Genomic DNA, 24,811 nt, shown 5'->3' with positions numbered 1-24,811 from the left:
GAAGTGCTTTACTTGGTGAGTTAATTCCTGGGGAAGGAAGGGATTAAATCAAATGATTGCTGAGGTTGCACCCAGTAAGGTGGGTAGAAAAAGAGTTGTCCCCGTGTTGTACTTGGAGAAACAAGATAGTTGGCTCTCCCAGATAATTCATGTGATGGGTGATGCATGTCAAACCCAGAACTGATGTCTTCCAAGCCATGCTCTTTCAAATATAAGCAAATCTGGAATTCTGATATAAAATCTGCCCTATCGGTGTAAGCCCACCAGGAGCACTGTTCTCTTAAACTTGCCTTCCCCACTTTGTACTCAAGATGCAACCTAATCCTTTTATCAACCAAAACACAGACCCCCGAAATAGACGGCTGTTCACACCCTTTTGCGAAGAAGTCTCTAAGCCATTTCAAGTGAGACCAAGAACACCAGGTCACACCAATATCTCTTCACAGTTTTTAATATATAGTATCATAGGTTAGCCCATATTTCCAAGAACCCTTTTTTGGGCTGAAAATAACTTCCTTCTGTCCTGAGGAAATTATCATGTATTTAATTTAAACAAATTGCCACAGCTCCCAGGTGTATTCCTTACCCAAGATGTACAGGTAAGTATATTTAACCTACTCCACAGATTTTTATAAAACTCAATTGGGTAGCCTAAGAATGTCAGCCAATCCAGCAGTCCTGTGTCTGGCAGTCCCATGGTAGACACTTCAGGTAAATCTCATTCTTCATCTGACAGTTCAGCTGAGAGGGACAGTTCTCCCATCTTGTTTACAGCTAGTCTTCCATTAATTTAGGTTTACCTGAGTATGTGACCACAGGCTGTTACATGGCTTTCCTAGAAGAAAATATCTCTAATTTCTCAGAACAATATAGAATGAAACAGAAAACGTACCATCCCTATGTCTGATTTTAAATGATGAGTTTCCCTCCTGGAGGGTCTCTAGATGGTGCAGTATGGTTCAGAAATCAGAATGATTAGAATAAAGTGTTCGTCTTTCCTGACAGTTTAACCCTGGCCCCTGTTTTAAGGTCAATAGGGGGAGAAATAGGTGAGAGGGGAGGAGGTTTGCCAATTAATTGTTATTCTGTCTTCGGGGTCTTAAACCTGGCTCGTTATCAGGAAGTTAGCTCCGCCCACTGAAGGAATACGTTTGCTCAGAGTGAGCTGTCTGCTTCCAAGTGGAGAAGGAGGTACAGCCTTCCTCCCTTTGCTCCCATGCGGCTCCCTGGGGCTGGAGGAGGACAGGAACTGGCAGTGAGACAACTTCTCCCCAGTCCCTCCCCCGTCCCCCCCGGGGCCAGCTCCTGCAGGGATTGGAGCAGGGAGGAAAGCAAGACAGAGGACGGGGGTTTCATGACAAACGAGCTCCCACTGTGGTCCTCTCTTGGGGTGGTCCTGACCACCGGTGCCTTCTGCGCAGCCCGCACCCAACCCTGCTCTTTCTAGAACGTGAGCCAAGTTCTTTGGAGGGCTTCTCCTTCTTACACAGCATCTGCACGGTTTCTTGTCAGGGGAGATCAAGCTCCCGCCATGTCTCTTCCACCCCTCAACTCCCTCCAGACGTCACCTCTTCTGTTCGTCCTGACTTCTCTCTCTGATTGACTTCACTCCGTGCTCTGCTAAGGACAAGGTAGCAGGTCAGAAAATTCTCGGCATAACCAGACAGCAGACAAGCTGAGGGTTTGTCCTTATTTACATAATGTGTGTAATGCAATTCAAGTTATGTATCATTGTGATCAGACCGTGTGGAAGAATCTGACCCAAATGGTCTAGTGATTGTCCTGGGTGGGGACCTGGGGCCTGGTGTTACTTTCTCCGTTATGATTGTTTTTATCTGATGGAATTACCAGGAAAATTTCCCTAATTTCTGAAGAATACAAATTCCCTATATTAAAAAGTTTACTTACCAAATATCAAAAAAGGTAATACTGTTTTGATCACAGAAACTAATGCCACCTTGGAGATGTAGATACTTCATGGGGCCGGGAGCCAAGCCCACAACCATACCCCTTCTCTGGGGCGTGTCTATATTTGGTTTGATTCCTTGGCAGAAACCCATTACTCACAGGCAGTAGATATGTGACTCAAGCTGGGCCAATCAGATTGTTTTTCCCGAAGTTAAATTCAGATTTATGCAGAGTAAAATGCACGGATCTTAAATGTACAATTTGCTGAATTTTGGCAGATAGGTTTCCATCTCTCTAAAAATTTCCGTCATTTCCACTTCCAGTCAATCCCCGCCCATGCCAGGCAACCACTTTTCTGATTTCTATCACCATAGATTAGTTTTATCTACTCTGGAACGTCATCTAAATAAAATTGTGTGGTTTATATTCCTTTGTGACTTGCTTTTTTCACACAACAGTGTTTTTGAGATTCATCCAGATTTTTATGTGACTCGGTAGTTCGTTCCTTTTACTGGTGAGTAATAAGCCAGTGAATGAATATATTACATTATCTCTTTTCCGATCGAAGGTCATTTGGATTGTTTCCAGTGAACATCTGTTTTGCAAAGTCTTGTTGTGGACCCATGTTTCATTTTGGGGCCTGGGGGGCGATAAATACCTGTGACTGAGGTTGCTGGCTTGTGGGGTAGGTCCTCTATTTCCCTTCATTGAAACTGCTGAGCAGCGCTCCGAAGTTGTGCAGCTTTACGCACAGGCCATGATTGAGCGTCCCCGTTCTGCTTCGCCACTGTTTGGAGGGACCAGTCATTTTCACGTAGCCACTCTACTGGGTGTGAAGCGACAGCTCACGGATTCAGTTTGCGTTTCTCTGATGACGAATGGTGTTGAGCAACTTTTCGTGGCCTTATTTGTTGTCGATGCAGCTCCACTCGTGGCCCGTCTGCTCAGGTCACTTGCTCGTTTATTTTATTGGGTTGTCTTTTTTTTACCGATCCCATGTATGTTCTAGATAAAAGCCAGATAGGCGTATTATTAATATTTTTGAAGTGCCTGACAGCATTAGAAATGATGACCACATGATTTCAGAAGAAAAAAAGAATGTGTAGTTGTAGCAAAAAGTCTTAAATAAAATGTCACTATTTTGAATGGCTGGAATGTATACACAGAAAATTAATCTTAGGAAACCAACCAAAAATACATTGGTAGTACATAGAACGTAAATTAATTACACATAACATAAACTTACAAAATTTAAATGTAGTAATATATAACCACACACCAATAATATACGGTTCTAAATATAATAAAAATAATCATGCTTACAGGTAAAACCAAAAACATGAATGGCTTTATGTAGTCCAAGGAAATGATTTGAAAACCCTGAGGGAAATATAAAGAGAAAAGAATCAATGGAACATTGTACTGTGCGCTTGCTGCTTGAAAAGATCCCAGATCAGAGTTGATTCAATATTAACGAAAGTCCCTGATGGATGGCATATACAAGTTGATAAACTGATTTACAAATTAATTGAGAAGAATAAAAAGGAATGTGACCATTCTAAAAACCGTTGAGTTGTACACTCTGCATGGGTGAATTGTATGGCTTGTGAATTATCTTCATAAAGCTGTTAAAAAAAGAATAGGCAGAAAAAATTTTAAAGCTAAAACAAAAAAAGCAAAACAATGAAAAAACCACAGATTTGGTGTTTACAGTATATTAAGTGAAAAATCACTCTAGGAAACAGTATGTAACATATGTCATTCTTGTAAAGACATACATTAAATCAATGGAGGGAGATCAACAAATTTCAACAATGTTCATCCTAAGGAGCTTACAACTGCAGGAAACATTTTACTTAATGAAGCAATGTTTCTGGGAACAGAAATCAGACAAGGATATCCAGTGGCATCACTGACATCCAATACTTTCCTGATGTTCCTAGCCAGATTAATAAAGCAAAAAATTGAAATTAAAATATAAGGCTTGGAGCCAAGATATAAAACTATGATGGTACGTATTGAAAACTCAGAAGAATCTACAGATAAATGATTAGCATTAGTGAGTGCGGCGCGATTGCTGGGCACAAGGTCAATGTAGGAAGACCCACTTTACGGATACCAGCAGGAATTAGAAGATAAACGATGTAAAAACAAATCCATTCATGATGGTATAAGAAAATGAATGTACAGGGAAAAAGGTAACGAAGATACACAAAGCCTCTACGCATGCCACTATAGCGCACTGAGTAGAGAAATTAGAGAGGGGCTAAATAAATAGAAGTGTATGGTGTTTTCAGGGATGAGAGGACTCGGTATTTTAAAGACAGGTCCCCCTGAATTGACTTGTAGACTCAAGGCAATTCCAGCCAGAATCACAACAGACTTCTTTTTGGGAGATGGGAGGGACTTAGCAAGCTGATTCTAAAATTTACATGGAAATGCCATGTGCCCAAATAGCCAAGACATTCTTGAAGAAGAACCAGACTGAGGACTTACCCAAGCAGATGTTGAAATTACAAATGAGTACTTGAGACGTGATGGTATTAGTATAAAGATAGGCAAATTCACTAATGTAGCAGAAGGAGCCCAGGAACAGACCCAAACGTATATGGATGCTTGATTTATTTCCTCGGTGCCGCAGCAGACTAATGGGGAAAAGGATAATCTTTTCAATAGACAGTGCTTGGATAATTCAATATCCAATGGAAAAAAAAGAAACTTGAATCCAATGTTACAACTTATACAAGCGTCTATTTCAAGTAGATTCTAGATATCTAAATGTGAAAGGCAAAATAATAAAGCTTCTTAAAAATAGTATGGAAGAATATCTTCATGATCTCGAGGTATGGAAAGTGTGAGAAGATGGAGGAGGGACAGTAAAGTATCCTCCAAACTGAGAAGGCACTTTGAGACCAGAAAATGAAACAGGCCACTCCATACAGTTTACACAGTTTTATTCAGGGTAACTTACTGACGTGGGATTGGGCAGGTGACAATCCAGAGTGGCATAGTTATTCTCCCCAAAGTCCAGACCTAAGTCCACAAATTTTATAGAGTGAGGGGATGTGCAGAGAGCACTTTGGTAAGGTCAAAGGGTTTAACACTTACCAGACCTTGTGGCCCCAGCTGTGTGCCAGAATGGGAGGTGGGGTGTTTAGAAACTATGTTATCTCTATTAGTTATCTAAACAACTTTAGGGAAGACAAGAACAAGCCTTCCCACATTCCGGTCAGGGCATACATTAACCTCCAAAGGGCTTGGAACGTGTAGCCCCCAGAGAGGTCATTGTCTGGACATGAACAAGATGGAGGGCCAAAGATGGAGTCCGTATTGTCCCGCTCCTACAGAAGGACTTCTTAAAAAGAGGACACAAAAAAATTGCTTCATTTGACTACATTAAAATGAAAAACTTCTGTTTATGAAAAGAAAGCCATAAAAATGGGAGGAAATTAACTGCATATATATTGGTAATAAAAAAACAGAGTGGGAGACAACAGTTGTAATACATCTAATCAGAATGAATTCCTACAAATCAATGAGAAAACCACAACCGGATGGAAAAGCAGGTAAGATCCAGGAACAAGCCCTTCACAAAGGAGGAGACTCCAAATGACCAAGTAACACATAAAACAGGTTCAGCCTCCTTTGCCATCAGGGGAGTATGAAGTAAATCCACAAGGGACACCTCTCCATACTAAGAAGAGTGACTCAAATAAAAAGACGGATGATAACCAAGTGTAGCCAAGGATGTAGAGCAATGGGAACTCACGCACTGCTGGTGAGAATGTGAATTTGGTACATGGACTTTGGAGAACTATTTGGCTTTATGTACTAAACTGGGAGATATGCAAACCCTATGATCCAGCAACTCTACTTCTGGTTTAATATCCCCCCCAATGTATAATGAATCTCAGCACATCATGTGGAGTCAAGGAAGCCAAATACAAAGAGTGCTTCCTTTCCAATTCCCTATATGAACTTTGTGACAACAACAACAAAAGCCTATGGCATTTAAGGCTGCATGGTTAGGTAGTAAAAGCAAAGAAGGGATTTCCACAAAAGCCAGGTTAGTGGTTATTTTGGTGGGGAGGGAGAGGTGTGTTTGGGAGGGGGCACAAGGGAAGATTCTGGAGAGGCTGGTTTACCAGTTACTAATTTCCTAGAAATCCAAATGCATTCTTAATACGGGCTCTGCGGCGAGTACGCGGCTGAACAGTAGAGGGCGCTGGAGACACATTGCGGGAGGTCGGCGCTTTTCTTGGTGGTTCCAGTCGCCGCACATCAGTGGCGGGTGTGAGGACGCCGGATGGCGCTCCGCCCCTGCCACACGCCCCGGACTCACGACCCCTCGGTCACTCTGTGTCCCGGTCTGGCCTGTCAGTCATGTTCCCATGACCCTCCTGACATGGACACCAGAACTTCAGCCCTCCCTCCCGTCCGCGCCAGTGCCCCCACGGCCTAGCTTGCATCATCCGCCTTCTGGAAGTTTGTCTTATCAGGTCAATCAGCAAGCCAATAAAAGCATATTATCAAAAACAAAGGGAAGACAAGAATCAAATCTGGTCATTTGCAGGATTACACTTTATCATCTGTGGAGATAACATAATTTACACAAGCGGCGCGGGGGGGGGGGGCGGGTAGGGGAAAAAGTAGGAAGGAAGGAGGGAGGAGGAAGGGAGAGGGAGGAAGCGAGAGGGAGGGAGGGAGGGTGGAGAGATGGGCAGCCCCGTAGGCCCTTAACGGTGCACAAACAGAAACGGCCTGTCGACTAGGCCCTCGAAGGCCTTTAACACAGCCCGCTGTGGGAGTGTGACAGCACTTTGCGTTGCCTAGGGCTGTTTCGAGGTCTCTGGCAATATGTCGCAGTGATAGCATTTTGGACATCCGGAATCTGACTGAAATTCCAGCTCCACCACCTCCCGGCTCTGGAGCCCCAGAAATGGCACCCCGGCCCTGATGCTCACTTTCACCCTTTCCGAATGTGGGGGAGCTCCTCCTGGGCTGCTGTGCGGGTTTAGCAAGCTGAGGTATACAGCCCTACGATAGTCCCCAAGGGCTACTTCCTTGCTCCCCATCTTGACAATCGTCGCACTTTGAGAAACATTCCACTCAAAATAAAGCTTTAAGTGGGGAGGGGAGGAGTGACCTGAGCAAATGATTCCATACTTACAATAGGAAAAAAACAAGAGGCAGATATTACGATCTGTCTTCATAATGGCATACTAAATCCGATCAAGAAATATATCCATTATGTTGAAAGAGCCCGGCTTATGGAATATAATCAGCAAACTACTTCATCCTTTTTTTTTCCCCAGTGACCCATTCAGACCTGCTCAGCAGGTAGCTTCTCCCTGCCCTTTGGATAAAATCTAGGGCAAGGCCCAGGACTTTTTTGATCATTCTTAGGTAACAAAATTTTCCTGTAACTTCTACTTACAAAAGCAGGCTGTGTTCAGCACTTAAAATGTCCAATCTCATGTAGTCTGGACTTTCAACTTCATTGAAAATTTAAGCTCCCCTTTCACTCCCACCCTCACCCCGGCTCGCACCCTTCGTAGGCTGCAACCGGAGATGGGCACAGAGCACTGTTTTCCTATTTCTCCTACCTCGTGCTTCCACACCTCCCCAAACTTGCTAACAGAGGTTTCTGCTCAACCCAGCAGGGGCAGGGAGGGGGCCCAACCAGGAAGCCGCCTAAGGGGCAGGAGAGGTCCTCCTTGACCAGTACAGTTAGGAGCTGGAGTACTCATGTGGGCACCTCGAGAGCCTCCTTGCTCTGCCGATCTCTTACCTAAGGTTCCCCGACCCCGGTTTGCCCTGGGGTGTGGGACGGACCACAGCAGCATCCCCCTCCCATTTAAAGGTCTTTATTACATTGTCTGAAAATTCTATTTCCCAGACACTCCTATGAACAGAGTTCCAGGTTGAGTTTGCCAAATGCGAGATAATTGGATGAGACTCAACAGCAGAAAGAAGGTAAAAATCATCCTTTTCTGCCTTTGGCTCTGACGCTTAGGCCAGCAGCATGCTCCAGGCTCTCGCAGCAACCTGAGCAAAGAATTCTGCAATGAAAAATCAGAAAAAACGGAATTGGCAAACGGCTGTGCAAGTTCCGGTCACTCACCACTAGAGGGTAGCAGTGGACAGCAGCGGCTTTGAGGCCTGGCTGCTGATGCCCAGGCCTGCGGTCTCGCCATCATGGAGAGCACCTGCACAGCCACGCACCGGGCTCTGGAGGCCCCCATTTCCAGAGCGCATCAGTAAAGCGCACTGAATCACCACCCCCACTCTCCACCCCTCCCTGCAGCTACGTCCACTGCCATGTAGCTTGCAGTTCCTCTTATAAAAAGGCGTAGTTTGCCTCCCTGCCCCTTGATTTTGAACTTGGCCACCCAACATGGCTCAGCCAATGAGATATTAAGTAAACGCCAGAAGAACACAGAGCTGTGCTTGCCCTTCTTCTACCTTCTCCGCGGAAAGAACTTTCCCCTGCCCCCCACCACCGGGAAGCTGCTGCCCTTTCAGCTTGTGCTCCGAGTGAACAAACGTGTGGTGGGCCTGGGGGAGGCCCTGAACCCAGCCAGACCCACTGCTTGAAAGGAACTTGCCTAAGCCAGATGGGCTCACTCGCAGCTGGCCGTAGATGGATGAGAAATAAATGCTCGTTTTAGTACAACACTGAGATGTTGTGATTGTTATGCACGATTATTGCAAAAACAGATGACATGAGCAACTTTTCTCTCTTTGGCATCACCAGCCTTCCCACGAATAATGTAATCAAATTCCACGTATAAACCATCGAGATGTGCTTGTTATGCGCCATTACTATAAAAACGGCTAACTGATAGAAGCAAAGTTTTTCCTTTTGGCGTCACCAGCCTTCCCACGAACTGTGTAATCAAATTCCCTGTATAAAATTAGTCTTTGCCGAGAATTCTTTTTTTTGGGGAGTTCTGAGAAAAATGTTACTTTTCTCTGTGGGGTAGAGTGATGTTCATACCGATAACCGAGTAGAAAACCCGAGTAAAATACAGAAAACCTCTTTTTAAGTTACTGGAGAGTTGCCAAATCGACAAGATGATCTCAGAAGAAGGAAAACACAAGGAGATGAGCTGACATTCCGTGAACCACTTCTTCCTTCAGGACATGCATTGATTCTCATTAAGGGGCTGACCTTTTGGGCAGAGGGCCGTGGCTACGAGACAGTAAGGGCAGCAGCACAGTGTCTAGAGTTGGAGAGACAAGAACCTGGAGATTGGGGTTGCCAAAGCAGCTGGGACTGAAGAGGCAAGATGTTGAACAGAAAGGAGATAGAAGAGTAATTCTGACACTGAGGGGCTTTTCCCTCTGAGGCATTTGCTGATTTATGAAGCTGTGAATTAATTTATGCAGAAAGCCTATGAAAGATGGCAGGGCTTGGCTTTCCTTTTCCTTCTTTTCTTTTTTCTTTGACAATAGCATGACACTAAGGAGATAAAAATTGGAGCTCAGAACCCACCAAGAAAGAAGAGCCTAGTAAACGCACCAGAGCTTCATTTGGTGATCCAAATGGCATCCATGGAAGACTACACCCTAAAAATGGGGGAAACCCAGAGGTGGTTAGAGAGCCTTACAAAAACTGCAACCCAGGGGCACCAGGGTGGCTCATTTGGTGAAGTGTCCCACTCTCGATTTCAGCTCAGGTCATGATCTCAGGGTGTGGGCTCGAGCCCCATGTCGGGCTCCACGCTGAGAGTGGAGCCTACTTCAGATTTCTCTCTCCCTCTCCCTCTGCACCCCCCCCCCGCTTGTGCCCTCTCTTTGAAAAAAACAAAAAACAAAAAAACCCCTGCAACCCAGACTACGGTTAGTTCATTACTAGACTGGCTTAAGGTGACCTCTCCCCATTCTGTCAATCAGACGATATAGTGAGACCCTCTCTGGAGGAATACTTTCTCCTGGAGCTACTCTAATTGATCATAATGGTCAGCTTTGGACAATATATAGTCAAACATTCCGAGTAACAGGACCAAGGGGTAAACATACGCAATAAAACTGACCCACTGATGACACAGATATTGGTGTGATTGACAAAACAGAGACTTTCGTCAGAGAACTGGAATTGATCACAAAGCATCAAATGGAAATTTAGAACCGAAAAATGCAGTCATTGAAATTAAGGACTCAGCATATAGATTAACTAGAATCAGACTTAGCAGAGGAAGATTTAGTAAAATGTAAGAGGGCAGTATAAAAACTGTAAGCTGAAGCACAGAGGTAAGGAGAGTTGGAAATGCAGCACAGTGCATAGGAGTCCTGCGGGAGCTGGTGGGAAGATCTAATGGGTGTGTAATTGGAGTCTCAGAAGAAGAGGAGGGGAAGAAGGGGGCAGAAATCATATCTGAAGAAATATGGGCTATGAATTTTCCAAAACTGATGAAGCTTTATTATTCCCAAGGTGGTAAAATAAAAGGAAAATTGCCTGGAGGTATGCCATACTCAAACGGCTGATAGACAAAGATAAAGAGAAAATATTAAAAGCAGCTAAGAGTGGGAAGGAGAGGGAGACGCATTACTTTCCAAGGAGAAACAATAGCATTGATAACTCACTTGTCAACAGAAATGATCGAAGTGAGAAGACAATGAACACCATTTTAAAACTGTTGACAGAAAAGAAAATGTCAGCTTAGGATTCTGTTTCCACAAAAAAATCCTTTAAAAATGAATTTGAAATAGACATTTCTATTCAAAAACTAAGAAAATTTGCTGTGAGCAGATCTGCACTAAAAGAAATACTAAAAAGAGTTCTTCAAGTAGGAGGAACATGATCTCAGGTAGAATCCCAGAAATGCAGGAAAGAATGAAAAGCAAAAGAAAGAACAACTCTGTGGGTGAATATAAATGAATAGTGGCTGAACGTAGTAATAGTAATGTCTTGCTAGGTGTAAAATATATGTGGAATTGAAATGAGTGATATCAGTACCATTAAAAACTGGAGGTAAGGAGCGACTGACCAAAGGAAATGGAGGGCTATACCATGTTAATGGATTGAAGAGTCAATATTGTAGAGAAATAAAATGGCTCCCAAACTGGTCTATATACTCAATGAAAATCCCGTCAAACTCTAGCATTTTTTTGGTGGGGAAGTGGACAAGCTGATTCTAAAATGCTTTGTGGAAATGCAAAGGGCTTGCAAAGTGGAAAGGCAGGGATCACCTGGTGGACAGGATTGAGGTAACTTAGGCCAGCTCTCTCTGGCCCATTGGAAGTACTTGTGTATTTTTTGCCCTGACCATGTCTGTAGACATTCCAGCCCAATATAGCAACACCTTCTTCCCCTTCATCGGAGCAGAGAGCCTGCCGGTCTCCTGCCATTGAGATTTTTCAGCTGTGAGTCAGACACACCAGTTCACTCTGTCCTGCAAAGGGGATACTTACCAACTTTTCCAAGTGGCCCTGGAAAGGCCACTGAGAGGCATGGACGTCACCTTGAAACGTGGGGGTGGTTGGAAACAGTTCCAGTTGAGTAGCCTGCTAGACAAACACACAGAGAATGTGTGTGCTGTGATGCTATGAGAAATGACTGGAGCGGGGGCTTTGTTGGAATGTGTGTGAAATAAGTGAGAAAAAGCAAACACAAGATCTTCTGTCTGTACGGACCACTGCCAGGTAAAGCTTGTCTTTGTGCATCTACAGAGAACGGAAGTGAAGTCAGAGGCGCAGACCGAGTATAACGATCACTACTTTCTTTTGCTGAAGTCGCTTCACTACGTAAGAAAAAGACACTGGTTTGAAGTTGGTTGCAGGTGTACAATCACGAGGCATGGACCCCGCAAGTTCAAAAGCATTTGGGTAAAAATACAAGCTGCCTGGGAAGTAACGGTGACAAGCACAATGGCTGCTCATTACCCCGAGTACAATGTCACAGGGAGGTGATGACCATGATTTGTGGGAACTGCCAACTTAGTGAACTTTACACGGACACCTGCCACAACACAGTCATCCTAACGAAATCACTAGGTTTACGGGAAAAGCTCTCGGCCCTGTGGGCTGCGTTCTTGCCATTTCCTGCCCAAAGTGAGTCCCGCGAGATGAACGCTGTCAACCAGGGAGGCCACAGAAACCAGTAGAACACCTGTAAGACCAGGGCTGTGAGGCTTGGGTCCTGGGGAGGACGCGCCACGGGCAGGATGTGACATAGCCCTGGGAGGGACCCAACACAGGTGAGGGGCTCCTCACCTGGCACAGGGAGCTGATGCCAAGAACCCGTCCACCACTTGGTACCTGGGCAGCTGCTCCCAGTGTCCTTTCCCGGGTCCTGATGCCAGTGAGTCTGATCCCCGAGAGCTTTGTCTCCCGAGCTGTGGGCACGCTACGCTGCCCGGGCGTCCCGGGGCGGTCCCATACCAACGTGCCCAACCCCAACCCCAACCCGACTTTCAGACTGTGCTCTTTACTGCCGACCAGCGGAAATCAGTGCTTTGGGCCCCCCGGCCCCCCGTGATTCCCCCAGAGCAGTTTATTTTCTCTGCCAGGCGGAAGGCAGGAAGCACCAACCTGCCGTCAGCTTCCCGGGATCGTGGAGCCGGGTCTCGTTCAGCACAGCTACCGTGCTATCCCTGAATACAATCCTTCTGAATGCCTGACATTCCGGTCCAGACGGGGGCTGTGCCGACCAGGGGCTGGGATTCACAGCCCAGGCAGCCCCACGGGTAGAGGAGGATGGGCTGAGTCCGGAGGGTCTCTGCGGCTGGGGAGTGGCAGCCAGCCACGCTGCTAACCTGGCTGGGGCTCTGTCGCCCCCTCCTCTCCGCCGCGCATCAGCAGCACGGGGCCCTGGCGCAGCCTGGCTTGGCGGCCCAGTGACATGCTGGCCGGAGTGTCCAGGCCTGCGGCTGCCGAGGGGACAGCGGGCTCTGGAGGCCAAGCGGAGGTCCGAGGCGAGTCAGGGCTCAGGCGCGGGGCAGAGCGCGTGCCAGCGCTTCACCAGCTCCTTGGGCTTGCTGAGCATCTCGTCCCAGTGCTCCAGCTGTCTGCCTCGGGTGTACATGTAGGGGCCCACCACCACGCGGCCCAGCTGGTGGCTGGCTGTGGGGGAGGGGAAAACGTCATCATTCTCTGGAGCACGGAAACCACCTCACCTGGCAACACCCCCAGAGATCTCTTTCTCTCTCTTACTCCTCCTCTCAAAGGACGTAGCAAGCCCCCTCCCTCTTTAAGCACGAGCTGGCAGCCCCCAAAGGGATCCTGGCTTTGTTCTGGAATTGGAGGAAGTGGGAGAAGGGAGCCCAGGTGGAGAGCCAGCTCTTTGGGGTCACCCCCTCTGCTGCTCACCTTCCTGGTGAGATGTCTTAAGCCAGCCTCACATCAAAGAGCTGAGGGAGAAAGGGGCCCCTCCAGAAAGAAGCCTCTTCCATCAGCCCACAGGATGTTCAGAGGGAATTTTCAGCAGTGTTCTCCCACCAAGTGCCGTGGTGGAGAAAGGCCTGAAGCTCTGGTCCATGAGGCCAGCTGGCCTGATGGCTCTGCTCCCCCAGATGCTGAGAGTGGAACCTCACCCAGGACCCTACACTTTTATTTAGAAGGTATGAAGCGAGGTAGGGCCCACAGCCCCCCACAGCATCAGGTCATTTGGCTGGTGCCCCCAGACTCTGCAGTGCTGTGCTCCCGGAGTGGGTAGCAGAGGCCACCCTTTAACCTCTCCGTACGGTGCCACGGCAGTCAAACCGGAACAAAGCTGGGCGTGAATCCCAGCTCTCCTGCTAGCCAGCCCTGTGTCCTTGGGCAGGCATCTCGGCCTCTCTGAGTTCTAGTTTCCCCAGGCAGAGAACAGAAGCCTCTCTCTGCGGTCCTTACAGCCTGAACGCTCCTCCGTTGCCCATTTCCCTGCCAGCCTGGGGAAGGGGCAGCGGCCTTACTCTCCCCTCCGGCGCTCTGCAGCACTGTCAGGCTGAGGCTGGCCGTGTCCAGCTCCGCGGGGTCGGCCTTGAAGCTGAAAGTCTCGCTGTACACGGGGTTGGCGGAGCCCAGCACAGCCGAAGTCTTCTTGCACTTGACAAACTTGTTGTGGTTCATCAGAGACACTTTGACAAACACACCTAAGGGGCAGTGTGGACCGTGGGCTGGGAGGGCCAGGCAGGGCCCAGCCTCTGGCCTGTGCAGGGCTGGCTGGGAGCACACACGCCCACCCCGGGCGCTGGGACCCCACGACTCCCAGTTGCTGCAGCCAGAGGGCATTACAAGAGGAAACAGGGTTGATTAGCGTATGGGCTTCCGCCCAAGGAAACGCTTGGCTCCCTTCCTTTTCCTTCCTCTGGGCCTCCTGAGTTCACCCACGGCTTGGCGGGCCCTTGTTTCCCAGAGCCTGGCACTGCACGCATGCCCATCCCTCCCGTTGGTGGAGAGGGGGCCCTGCCTGCTAAGTGCTCGGGCTCCCTGGAGCCCCTCAAACACCTTCTCCTTCAGAGGGCCAAGCTTTCTGGGGGTGGGGCTCATGTGGGTCTTGGATCCACAGTGGAAGGTTGAATGACAACTTGCTTACAGGGTGTGGAGACATGCAGGTGGCAGATAGCTACCACCTTGCTTCGGGAAGGGGGCACATAAGGGCAGGACGTTTCGGTGAGCCAGAACAGGGCCTCCGCTCCTCCAGCTGCTGGGTTCTGGGAAGCCGGAGGAAGCAGGGCACCGCGCTCCCTGCCAGCCTGGAATGCCTCTTCTTCCAGCTGAGCGTCCTGCCTTGTGTACAGGGAGCCCTCCCTGGGGGCGGGGGGGCAAGGGGTCTGGCCCTAGAGGAACTGAAATCCTTCATGGAAGGACAGAGGTGGAGGCGGAAGGACAGCACCGTTCAAGGAGCCAGGACACTGCCTTGGGGAAAGGGAGGGGCGGGCTTGGTCTCAGGGGAGTTAGGGGTCTGGGTGGAGGCCAAGGGGATACAGTCTTGGGTTCAGTGTAAGGAAGTGGCTTCCCACATCACCACTGTCCACAGAGGGGAGTGAGCACTCTGGGGTGGGCCCCATGCAGGTAGAAACTGGAGGGCCAGAGGGAGGGGTCAGACTCCAGCCCCTGGCCCCAGGCTCACAGGACAGGGCCTGCCCTGAGAAGGAAAACTTACTGACGAAACTCGTGTCCTCCTGCAGCCTGAGGCCCTTGGCTCGCAGCACGACCACGGTCAGGCGACACAGGCAGTCATTGTAGCTGAGACAGAACTGCAGGTCTCCAAACTCGGAGGGAGGCTGGAGAGGCCCGGGGAAAGCACCCTTGTCACTCAGCAGGCACTGGAGGAACCATGGTACCTTCCCGACAGAGCCTTCCTCCCTCCTCCCAGCAGTCAGCGCTGGTACTGGGTGACACACCCATGATTTCTCCTTTCAGTCCCCTGGCATTTTACGGATGGGGAAACTGAGGTCTGGAGAGCTGAAGGGGCTTGCTGAAGATCACACGGTTGTAAGGGTCAGAGCCGAGGGTTCAAACCTAGGTCTAGGGGATTCCAAAGCCTATTCCAAGCTGCCTGGGTCCTCCCGGGGGTCAGGAGAAGAGAGGGTAAATATTTTCCTTGGCTGGTCCATTTGGGGTGTCACCTTTCACAGGTGTCTGATTTGCATGGGAATTTCAATGTGGATTTTCAAGTTGTTCCAGGTAATCTGGTCTCCAGGGCAAAAGAAACCTCAGGCGGCCTTTCCTTGCCCAGGAGCAGCTCTACCCTGCCCCCCGGTCCCATGCAGCTCCAGCCCTGGCCCATGAGCCCGAGTCACACTTGTTTGGGCTAAAGCTGGCCGGCAGGCGCTGGGCCATACTGCTGGCTGCCCACGGTAGTCTGACACACAGCCGTATATGCCTGGTGATCTTGACCTTTACCTCCCCACTCTCAGCCTCCAGGTCTCTCCAGATGACGTGAGGGCAGTCACCTGCCAGGGTCTCATTTCTCAGGGGAAAGAACACCTGGCCCAGGAGCTGATGCTTCCTCTGCCTGTCCACGTGGTACACGGAGAACCTGAGTACCCTTTGAGTGACGCTCTTGCTGGACACCTGGGAGAGATGAGGGTCTGGGCTGGGGCCCGGGCGTGGAGTTGTGATGGGTGGGTGTGGCACGCTGTTCTGGACACAGGAGCTTTTGGTGAGAGGTGGCTCCGCCAGGCACCTGCACCCCCCAAACCCAGGCATCCTCAGGGGACCGTGCCAGCGGTGGGGCCAGCCCCCGGGGGCCAGGACCAGTGGGAGCATGTGCCAGAGCCTTGCCCTGCAGAGTGTGGTTCGAGGACCAGCAGCGTCTACCGCTCCCCTGGACCTTATTAGAGATACAGGACATTGGGCCCCACTTCAGGCCCATGAAGGAAATCCACCATTTAACAGGACGTCCAAGTGATTTGCCTGCACAGAAAAGTGTGAGACGTCCGCACCGGAGCCCAGGGAACCTGCCCATCTCTGCCATCTGGTTGGGCACCCCAGATCTCTCTCTGAGACTCAGTCTCCTCCCCTGTAAAAGGGGATAATGGTTCTTACTCTCTGAGTTGTAAAACCCCAATCACAGTGTCAGACCTTTGGCAGATGGTCAGTTAACATAGATTTTTTTTCTCTTCCTCGTCTCCTTCCCCTTCCCCCTTAAAGCACAGAGAGGTCAGGATCAAGTTGGGGTGGGGACAGGGCAGGGAAGTGACGAGTAAACAGAAATAAGTTTGTGAGCACGACCTGCGGCCACGCTGCGCAGAACGGCTACGCGCCTTAGATCTTCATGTCCTGGGAAGAGCAAGGTCACCCGTGAATTCCCGCAGCCTTGACCCTCAGCAGAGGGGCCGGGAGCTGGGCCCCGTGCCAGCTCTCTTTTCAGCTCCAGCCCAGGGCCCAGAAGAAGGCAAGAATTAGGGCTCTGGCCTCAGCAATCACACTCTTCCTGGACGCAGAGCAGCCTCTCCTTACCTTGTGGCCAGCCTGCTGGCCGGCTCTTGAAAATGTTTGTGCAAGGCCTCAAGGCAGCTCTTGATGGCTGGTTTCCCGTAAGGGCCCCCAGTCACCTGCTCAGGCTCCCAGGCCCCTGTGGGCTTGGCTCAGTGCCCTGACAGCCTCTGCACCTCCAGACCCTGAGCCAGCCTGGCCCACGGGGCAGCCAAGTCACCACCTGCTGCACGACGGCTCCTGGGGCCTGTGCTGGCCTCCGACAGGCTAGGTGAGTTCCTGCCCTCACGCCAAGGGGCGTGGGGGTCTCACCATCTGCCTTCCCGGGAATAACCTTGCCAGACACCCCCTAGTGCTCCAGAGCTTTGGACTGCTTCTCCAGAGCCCCGTGGGCCAGAGCCTGGCATTCAGTAGGTGCTCCAAGAATGTGTCTTCTGTTTCCCTCCTCCAGGCAGCCCTGACGGAGGGAGCCCAGGCCTCTACCCCTCACTGCCCTTGTCTCGCCCCTCCCCCACCATCAGCCTCTGGGCACTTGCAGGCCCTGAGCTGGCAGGCAGGGTAAAGCAGAGCTGGCGGCACCAGGGGCTCGGGGGCTGCGGGGCCCTGGCTGTCTCAGGAGGCTGGGGCTCACCTGCACGACGTCTGCTCCTGCCCCGGAGGCCAGACCCTGTCCGGCCCAGAGGTCGTACCTGGAAGATGAAGTGCTCATCGAACTGCGGGTTGGAGGTCTTGCGTCTGGGCTTGGACTGGAGGAAGCGCCGCTCGTCCGGCAGCAGGTGGAGCTTCACCAGGGGGCTGCAGGTCTCCGAGGGGGCTTGCAGCCTCCGTGCCTTGAGCAGGCCCACCAGCAGCCGCTCGGCTTCCCGCTGGTATTCCACCGAGAACCACAGCCGCCCCAGGCAGCCGTCGGGGAAGTCAGTCTCACTCTTGTCCTCCAGGAACTTGTATAGCTCCGGGTTGACGGTCCCCACCACACCCGTATTTCCTACAACACAGGGGCGGGTGGTCTGCCAGGCCAGAGGAAGGCAGGCACGTGGGGGACAGCAAGCTCTGGGCTTCACCACCCCTGCCCCCAGCCCATCTCTTCTTGGCTGAGCCTCCAGTAGGCAGTTCACTGGCCCCGTCCGCCCCATGCCCTTCTCCAGACTGAACACAGGCCCTCTCTCTAGTGCAACTCCTCCAGGAAGCCTGCCAGCACTAAGGCATGGCATATCCAGGCCTGCTCCCCGCTGAGGCCCCCAGCAGAGTGCCCAGTATTCACTTAACCCCTGTCCTTGGTCAGGGCCTGCCTGGGGCGGACACAATGCCCAGCACCTGGCCTGGCTCCTGTCCATGGCGTCCAGAGGATGTCTCCGTATTAAAATTTTGCCTCTTTTCTTTCTCTTCAAATTAGAAGGGACTAGCTGATCACTGGGTGATTCCTTGGAAGATAACTTGGGAGGTCTTCAGAGCAAAGGGGTGGGCAGAAAGCTGTGCCCCCGGCTGCTACCATTCTGCCCTCTGGATCAGCCAACCTATCAGCCTGGAACAGAACCCACTGAGCGTTCTGGGTTCCAATCCCAGATCTGTGGCTTATTGCCTCTGTGACCTTGAGCAGGGCACTGTTAACCTTCTGAGCCTCTGTTTATGAATGTACAAAATGGGGTGAGGATCTCTTCCCCCACAGAGGCATGGTGAGGTCTAACTCCACAATGGCACCTGAGGCCATGTCTGGCACAAGCCGGGGGTGTAGCAGGCATTCGGGAGACCCGAGTACCTGGAAAGAGTGGTTGCTGGGCAACTCTTTCCAGGGGAAACCAGAAGACTCTGCCCAGAGCAGTAGGATCCCAAGGGAAATGGCTTTACTGCTGAGGCCCAGCAGAGCCCAGCCAGCAGCACCCCTGCTTCTGTTTCACTCCTGGCGTTCAACCCAGGGGGTGGGGTTACGTCCCAGTTCTGCCCCCAGGAGGCCAATGGTGTGGGCTTTCCCCAGGCATCAGTCCTGGTAGTCTCTGTCCCAAGAACAAGCGGACCTGGTAATGGGGGGCATCACTGGAGGACTGCTGGTCCAGGCTGTTTTCCAGAGCCAGGCCCACGAAAGCAAATAGGTCTGCCCTGGCCAGAACAGACCTTGCCCGCAGGCAGGCTCTGGCAGGAGCACTCACCAAAGCTGCTGCTGGAGGGGTGGGGCAGGAGCTCCGGGCCGAGGCAGGGATCCCGTGGGGCCTGGGCCCGCTCTCCGCTGTGTAGGGGTACCCGGTCTCGGTCTTGGAGGGAAGGGGGCACCACGAATGGCACAGCTGGTGGCCTGTCCCGAGGCGGGCAGATGACATACATGTTGGTGGCAAGAGAATGGTGTGGCCTCAGCGCGCTCAGCCCGTAGGGGTTGAGTGCCAGAGGCTGGAGGAAGGAAAGTCAGCAGGAGCCAAGAGGAGGCAAGAGCACCATTTTCTGGACCCACATCAGCGCCCCACCCTGCCCAAGCCAACACCTCTGCCTGTCGGCAGCCAGCGCAGACTTGCAGAAGGAGCACTGCTTCTGGAGTAACTCTGCCTGGACTCTAATGCCTGTTCTGGCATACTAGTTCTGCTCCCTGGACTGGTCACTTAGGTCTTCTGGGTCTATTTCCTTATCTAGAAAATGAGCCTCATAGGGCTTGTCCCATAGCCTGTAGTGATGATTCTGGGCTTTCTTTGTAGCATGGCGATGGCATCGAGGAGGCGCTCCATAAACAGACCCTCCTTTCCCACCCTACTTCAAGGGAAACTCCACAGGGAGGGCCCCAAGCAAGGCCAGGAGCTTGCGAGGCCCCACATCCTGCCTCACCTGCTTGTCTGGGTCCTGGCTTGTGGTGGGCAGAGCTTGCCCCCCTGTATGCAGGAGGCAGTGGTGCTCCCCGGCAGCTCCTCATAGGTGAACGTGGCACGAAGCTTCTTCCAGAGCCAGCAGCTCACGCATATCAGCAGCAGTAGCAACAGCAGCCCCCCCGTGAGACCCCCAATTACCAGGGCCACCTGCTCTGGGGGCAGAGACCACCAGAATTGTGATGCCGGGGGGGGAAAGCCTCTCCCCCTCACACCACTGGGCTGCTGGGGGGCAGAGTTTGGGCAGCAACCCCACCCCTTGGGTTGGACCCCCGGGGAGTGACACAGAAGCAGGCTTCCTGTTCCTTTGGAGAGCAGCTGGCCCTGGACTTGAGATTCTGGCTGAAATGAACCATTTTCTTGTGCTCCTGAGTCGACATTAAATCTGTTCTTACCAGAACCTTTATCTACCTTGGGTTCCTGTTCAGGCTGAGGGTAATCCCAAGTGTGGGTATCACGTACTTGAGGAAAGCCCAGGAAGGGACGATGCCCGGGCTTGCTTTCCGAGCCCTATCCTTTTGGGTCCCAGAACCTGCTGAGAGGCTGGACTCATGTCTGAATTCTGTAACTTTCTCTAAAACCCAATCCCCTCCTCAATCCTCCATCAAGATGAGCCCACTTAGGGGAATCAGTTGAAGATGATGGAAGGGAGTGTGGATAAGGAAAGGGGCAGTTGGTGTGAGAAGCAGAGACACAAGGACCCTTTGCTGCCTGCACCCCGTCATTGGAGGGGACCTGGCTGGATCCACTCCTGTTCAGGGCCCCCTGAGAGCTCTGAGACGCTCCTTTCCAGGGGCCGGCTGCCCTCCGAGGGCGAAGAAGGTGCCTCCTTCGGGTCACTTGAGGACAAGGGGCTTCCGGGGCTCTGGGGTCTGGACCGAGGGGACTGGTGAGAAGGCGAGACCACCACCCTTCCTGACCCGCAACCGTCTGGGAGAACAGGGTCTCACTCTCCACTTCACCCCCGCCCTGCGCTGGGAGCCACACTCGGAGTGCGGACTGCGTCCCAGCGGGGCAGGAGGGCGAGGCTAAGTGCGACCACGGGTGGCCGAGGGGCCCGGAGGGTGGGGCGCGGGACACTTACCCGCCATGGGACTGCTCGGGCCGGCTGTCGGGACTGGGGCGTACAGGTCTCCGCGCCTCTAGCCGCTGCTGGGCAGCCTTTTAAGGCCCGGCGGGGGCCGTCGGGCGGGCGCGGGGGCGGGCCCTCGTTGCGCCCGGGCCCTGGTGACAGGCGGCGGGGGGCAGGGAGCCAGCCCCCGGACGCCGCAGCTCCGCCCCGGCCAGGCCCGGCTCGCCGCCGCACAGGGGAGCCGCCGGTGCGCGCCCGGAAACTGCAGGGCTCCGGGCTGGGCGGCACGGGGCGCCCAGGGCTTCCCGCAGCTCGGGAGTGGTGGGGTGCGAGGGCGCCAGGCTCCGGGAGGCCAGGGCTAAGGCCTTCGCCGCCGCGTGTGATGGAGGACTCGGCACCGAACCTTCGCGCCCGGCCGCCCCGGCAAGCCACCTGCTGGTCTAGGAGCGCTCCTCCCCCTTCCGCGGCCCCCCGCAGGCTGCGGCTGCGTGCAGCCCCGGGCCCAGCACGAACCCATGCTCTGGGGGCCTGCGTGGCTCCCAGGGCGGACTCTCCGCGCGGGGTCCCGGGTCCCCGCGCCGGGGTGCTGACCGCGGGAGCGCGCGGTGCGGCGCTCAAGTTCTCTCGTCCGCAGTCGCAGCACACAAAATAATGAGGCGTTGGAGAGTCCGGGGTCTGCAGCCGGCCCGCCTGGGTTCCGACGCCGGCTCCCCATAAGCCGGCTGTGCCACTTGCGACAATTTCCTTCAGCACTCTGGGCTCTCTGTCCTCGGTTGGGTTCGTAATAGTACTCCCTCTGGGTGGAAGTATGTAACGGACACGGCTTAGAAGGGTCACTTGGCCTGAAGGTGAGGGGCTGGGGGTGCACAGCGCGTGCCAGCCACTACTGTGGTGATTATGTGGCTCAGGGTGGCGTTGCCTGCGTCCCCTCGACACCCGCAGCCCCTATTATTGTAGTGGTTATTATCAGGCCGCAGGGGCAGGGCCAGTCCTCGTGAACGCAGCCTTGATGGGAGGCTGGAGGAAGGGCGCTCCAGGTCCTCTGCCCGCGCCCACCCGGCGTGCGCCCCCTAGGAGGAGGCACACCCTCTTGGGGCAGCGCGCAGCGTCCCTGCGGGGGCGTCTGGTGGGAGCATCTGAGATCTCGAGGCGGCGTCTTGTAGTTGGGGACCGAAAGGAATATAGGTGTGCAGGGAGGGAGGGTCGATCTTGTTTTACAGTCTTGAAAGCCGTGCCCAAAGAGCGAGCCTGGGCCCCGCTCCTGGCTGGCACCTGTGCCTATCACGGTTCGGAGGAGGCTGAGGAGACAAGACGGGGAGCCCAGCAGGCTGTGAGGGTGCAGCTCCGCCCTGCCCGAGCGCTGGTTGACCCGAGGCGGGATCGGTGGTGAACTGAGGTCCCCCTCATTTCTTAGGGACGGGAGGAAGTGTGGCTTTCTTTCGGCCATCAGGTGAGAAGGGGGGGTCTCTGCATCTCTACCCAGTAGGGCCTCTCTCTCCACTCCACCCCCGAAGCCTGCGAGGAGCCCGGTGGAGGCAGAGCATCTCCTCTACCGGCCCTTCCCCTCCCGCACACCATATTGGCTGGAGTGTCTGGACAACCTCGGCTCTGACCTTTGTTTCTGCGGGGCTGGTGATCTGGTGATATCTCAGAAAAAGGGGTCTGGGTCCCCCTCAAAGCCTCCTCATCTTTCCCCTCAGGTCTGAGTTGAATGTCAATTAGTTTCCTGTTAATTAAAAACAATGTAGTGTCTTACAGTCAGAAGTCAGAAGACTGAAATGGGTCTGCAGGGCTGCCTTCCTTCTGGAGGCTGGGGGAAAAGCCATTTCCCATCTTTCCCCAGCTTCTAGAGGCTGCCTGTAAGTGGCTGCTTTCTTCATCTTCAAAGCCAGCAGCAGCATTTTTTAATCTCTCTGAATCCTTGTCATTTTCTTTATTGATTTTTATTATTTATTTATTTTTAGAGAGAGAGCACGAGCAGGGGGAGGGGCAGAGGGAGAGAAAGAATCTTAAGCAGACTCCCCACTGAGCGCAGAGCCCAATGCAGGGTTTGAGCTCACAACCCTGAGATCACGACCTGACCCGAAATCAAGAGCTGGACACCCAACTGACTGAGCCACCCAGGCGCTCCAATCCTTGTCATTTTCACATCAACTTTTCTGCCTCCCTGTTGTAAGGACCTCTGTGATTAGGTGGGACCTGCCCAGATAATCCAGGATAATTGCCCCATCTCAAGATCTTTACCTAATCACTTCTGCAAGGTCCCCTTTGCCATGTGAAGTAACCCATTCCCAGGTCCCAAACATTAGGATGTGGACATGGTTTGAGCCGCAGTGTCCTGCAGCCGTCTGGGAGGGATGGCTTACCTTCTCCTTCCTCCTGCTGCTTAAAGCTCTCAGTGGGCCCCAAGCTGGGACCAAGCAGCAAGCAAGGCCCACTTAGTCCTTGGGTGGTAACTTTTTAGCTGCCATGACCCCCTCCCTATCTGCCCTGCCTGACCTGACTGCCCCTGATGGCGCATGGCACCCATCCACACCCAGCTATCTCCATGATTGGCTCTAAGCTGCTTGAGTGGGTGCTTCTGGAAAAGGGAATGCCTTATGACCAGTCCAGAAATGTCAGGTCCAGAGCTGCCCAACCACCCCAGCCCCATGCTATGCCTTTCCAAGGCCTCCTGGCTCCTTTCCTGGTTTCCTTTTCTCACTTCCCGCATCCAAGCATGGCCTGCTTCTGCCCGCTCTTCCTCCTCTGTCTAATTCCATCACCACCCAAAACTCCCAGGTCTCTGCCATCTCTAACCTGGAGCACTTCATCAACTTCCTCTCTGCCCTTCAGATTCAACCCTAGACCCCCTCCTCTGCCATGTCTTCCAGGTTCCCCTCCCCATTCTCACTCACCCGGATGCCCCCATCCCCATCCCTCTGCAGCGCTCAGTGCCTGGGACTATCACCCCACCTCATTCTCCCCAGCAGACCGGGACTTCAGGCAGGCAGGGAGCCGTCCCACTATCTGCCTCGGGGGCTGAGCTGTGCTGAATGGTGGGGGAAAGGCTTGCACCCACAGGAGGAGTTGCCCCCTGGCTTCTGCCAATGTTGTCCATGCATCGCACACATCCTGGCCCACACTTTGGGGCCCACCAGGAGCCCTTGGCCTTGTCCTGGAGACCAGCTGCTGGGTCTTGCCCTAGTATTGCTGGCTTGGCCTGCGCGCACCTTACACATGCAGCCAGACCACTGAGTTTTGAATCTTTTTTCCTCCACTGGAAGATGAGAGCAGGTGTCAGGGGGAGCTCACCTTTCAAAGGCTGCTCTTTCTGTTTTGGGCATCATGATGCAGGCTCAGTGTACATGACCTGTTGAACCCTATGTTGTGCCAGCCCTGCAGAATTGGGACCACTCCTTCAGCTGGGGAAACCAACAAAGAAGTTCCACGGATGACCCAGTAAGTGGTGGAGTTAGACCCAGCCCCTCGACCCCCCCCCCCACTGGCCAGCTGAGGGGCCCCAGCAAGTCCCTCGGAGACGCCTGTGGAGATGACTATGAGCTAGCCGGGGAGTCACGGGCACCGTGGTCAGTCTCCCCTCTGTCCACGGTCCCTCAGGGGCCTTGAGCCCGCTGACCTGGAGCCTGCTTACATAACAGTGGCCTCCAGGTCGAGCTGCAGCCCTGGCCCAGCTTCCTGTTTTCAGATCTTGTACCTCCCTGGGTCTCTGGGAGCTGGGAAATCTGGAAACAGCAGCAGACAGCCTTTCTCTTTTCCATGGCCAAAAGGAAGTCATATTTCAATTGGCAAAAGCATTCCCAAGGAGGGTTGCAGGAAGTCCAAGTGTTTAAAGGCCTACAAATGCCTGCAGGTGATTAATAATTCAGTGCGATGGATGATTCATGAGAAAGGCCACTTTCAATTAACCTTAAGAATCAGCCCGTCTGAGGAAGTGTCATCTCTCATCACCTAGGAACAGAGAGACCAGAACAGCATAAAGGCCACGCCAAGAAACATGTGGAAGACCATGTTTCTCACCGTTATGTAAATTCCACCCTGGTCAGCCCAGGTCCCTCTCTGTGAGATGGGGAAGGATCCTGTATTTTCTCTGGTTCTGCTAGGTTGGCCTTACTTTCCT

The 24,811-nt window shown here is 52.6% G+C and overlaps 1 protein-coding gene across 9 annotated transcripts; it reads right to left on the bottom strand.

The window, feature by feature from the left end:
- Positions 1–435: 435 nt before the first annotated feature.
- On the bottom strand, positions 436–20,770 carry LOC113259254 (synaptotagmin-15-like). 9 transcript variants are annotated; one of them, XR_007189952.2, is made up of 10 exons: positions 18,921–20,760; positions 17,466–17,761; positions 15,742–15,912; positions 14,999–15,119; positions 13,806–13,985; positions 12,445–12,975; positions 11,326–11,421; positions 3,232–3,288; positions 2,567–2,913; positions 436–1,617 (listed from the first exon to the last, which is right to left on the bottom strand). XR_007189952.2 is itself a non-coding variant. In XM_048218660.2 (8 exons), exons 1-8 carry the CDS (start codon positions 20,708–20,710, stop codon positions 12,833–12,835), a joined length of 1,254 nt encoding a protein of 417 aa, XP_048074617.1. In that variant the 5' UTR covers positions 20,711–20,770; the 3' UTR covers positions 9,344–12,832. The 9 variants fall into 9 exon arrangements, 3 of the variants coding, with proteins under 3 accessions (XP_048074617.1, XP_048074618.1, XP_048074619.1); XR_008958103.1 differs by lacking the exons at positions 436–1,617; positions 2,567–2,913; positions 3,232–3,288 and having other exon boundaries at positions 9,344–11,421; positions 18,921–19,063; positions 19,582–19,774; positions 20,704–20,751; XR_007189953.2 differs by lacking the exons at positions 436–1,617; positions 2,567–2,913; positions 3,232–3,288 and adding an exon at positions 4,846–7,970 and having other exon boundaries at positions 18,921–20,757.
- Positions 20,771–24,811: the final 4,041 nt, after the last annotated feature.

Source organism: Ursus arctos, unplaced genomic scaffold, assembly GCF_023065955.2.
Source record: "Ursus arctos isolate Adak ecotype North America unplaced genomic scaffold, UrsArc2.0 scaffold_7, whole genome shotgun sequence".
NCBI lineage: Eukaryota > Metazoa > Chordata > Mammalia > Carnivora > Ursidae > Ursus > Ursus arctos.
The sequence above is the reverse complement of the archived record's forward strand: the minus strand, read 5'-3'. Positions and strand labels throughout refer to the sequence as shown.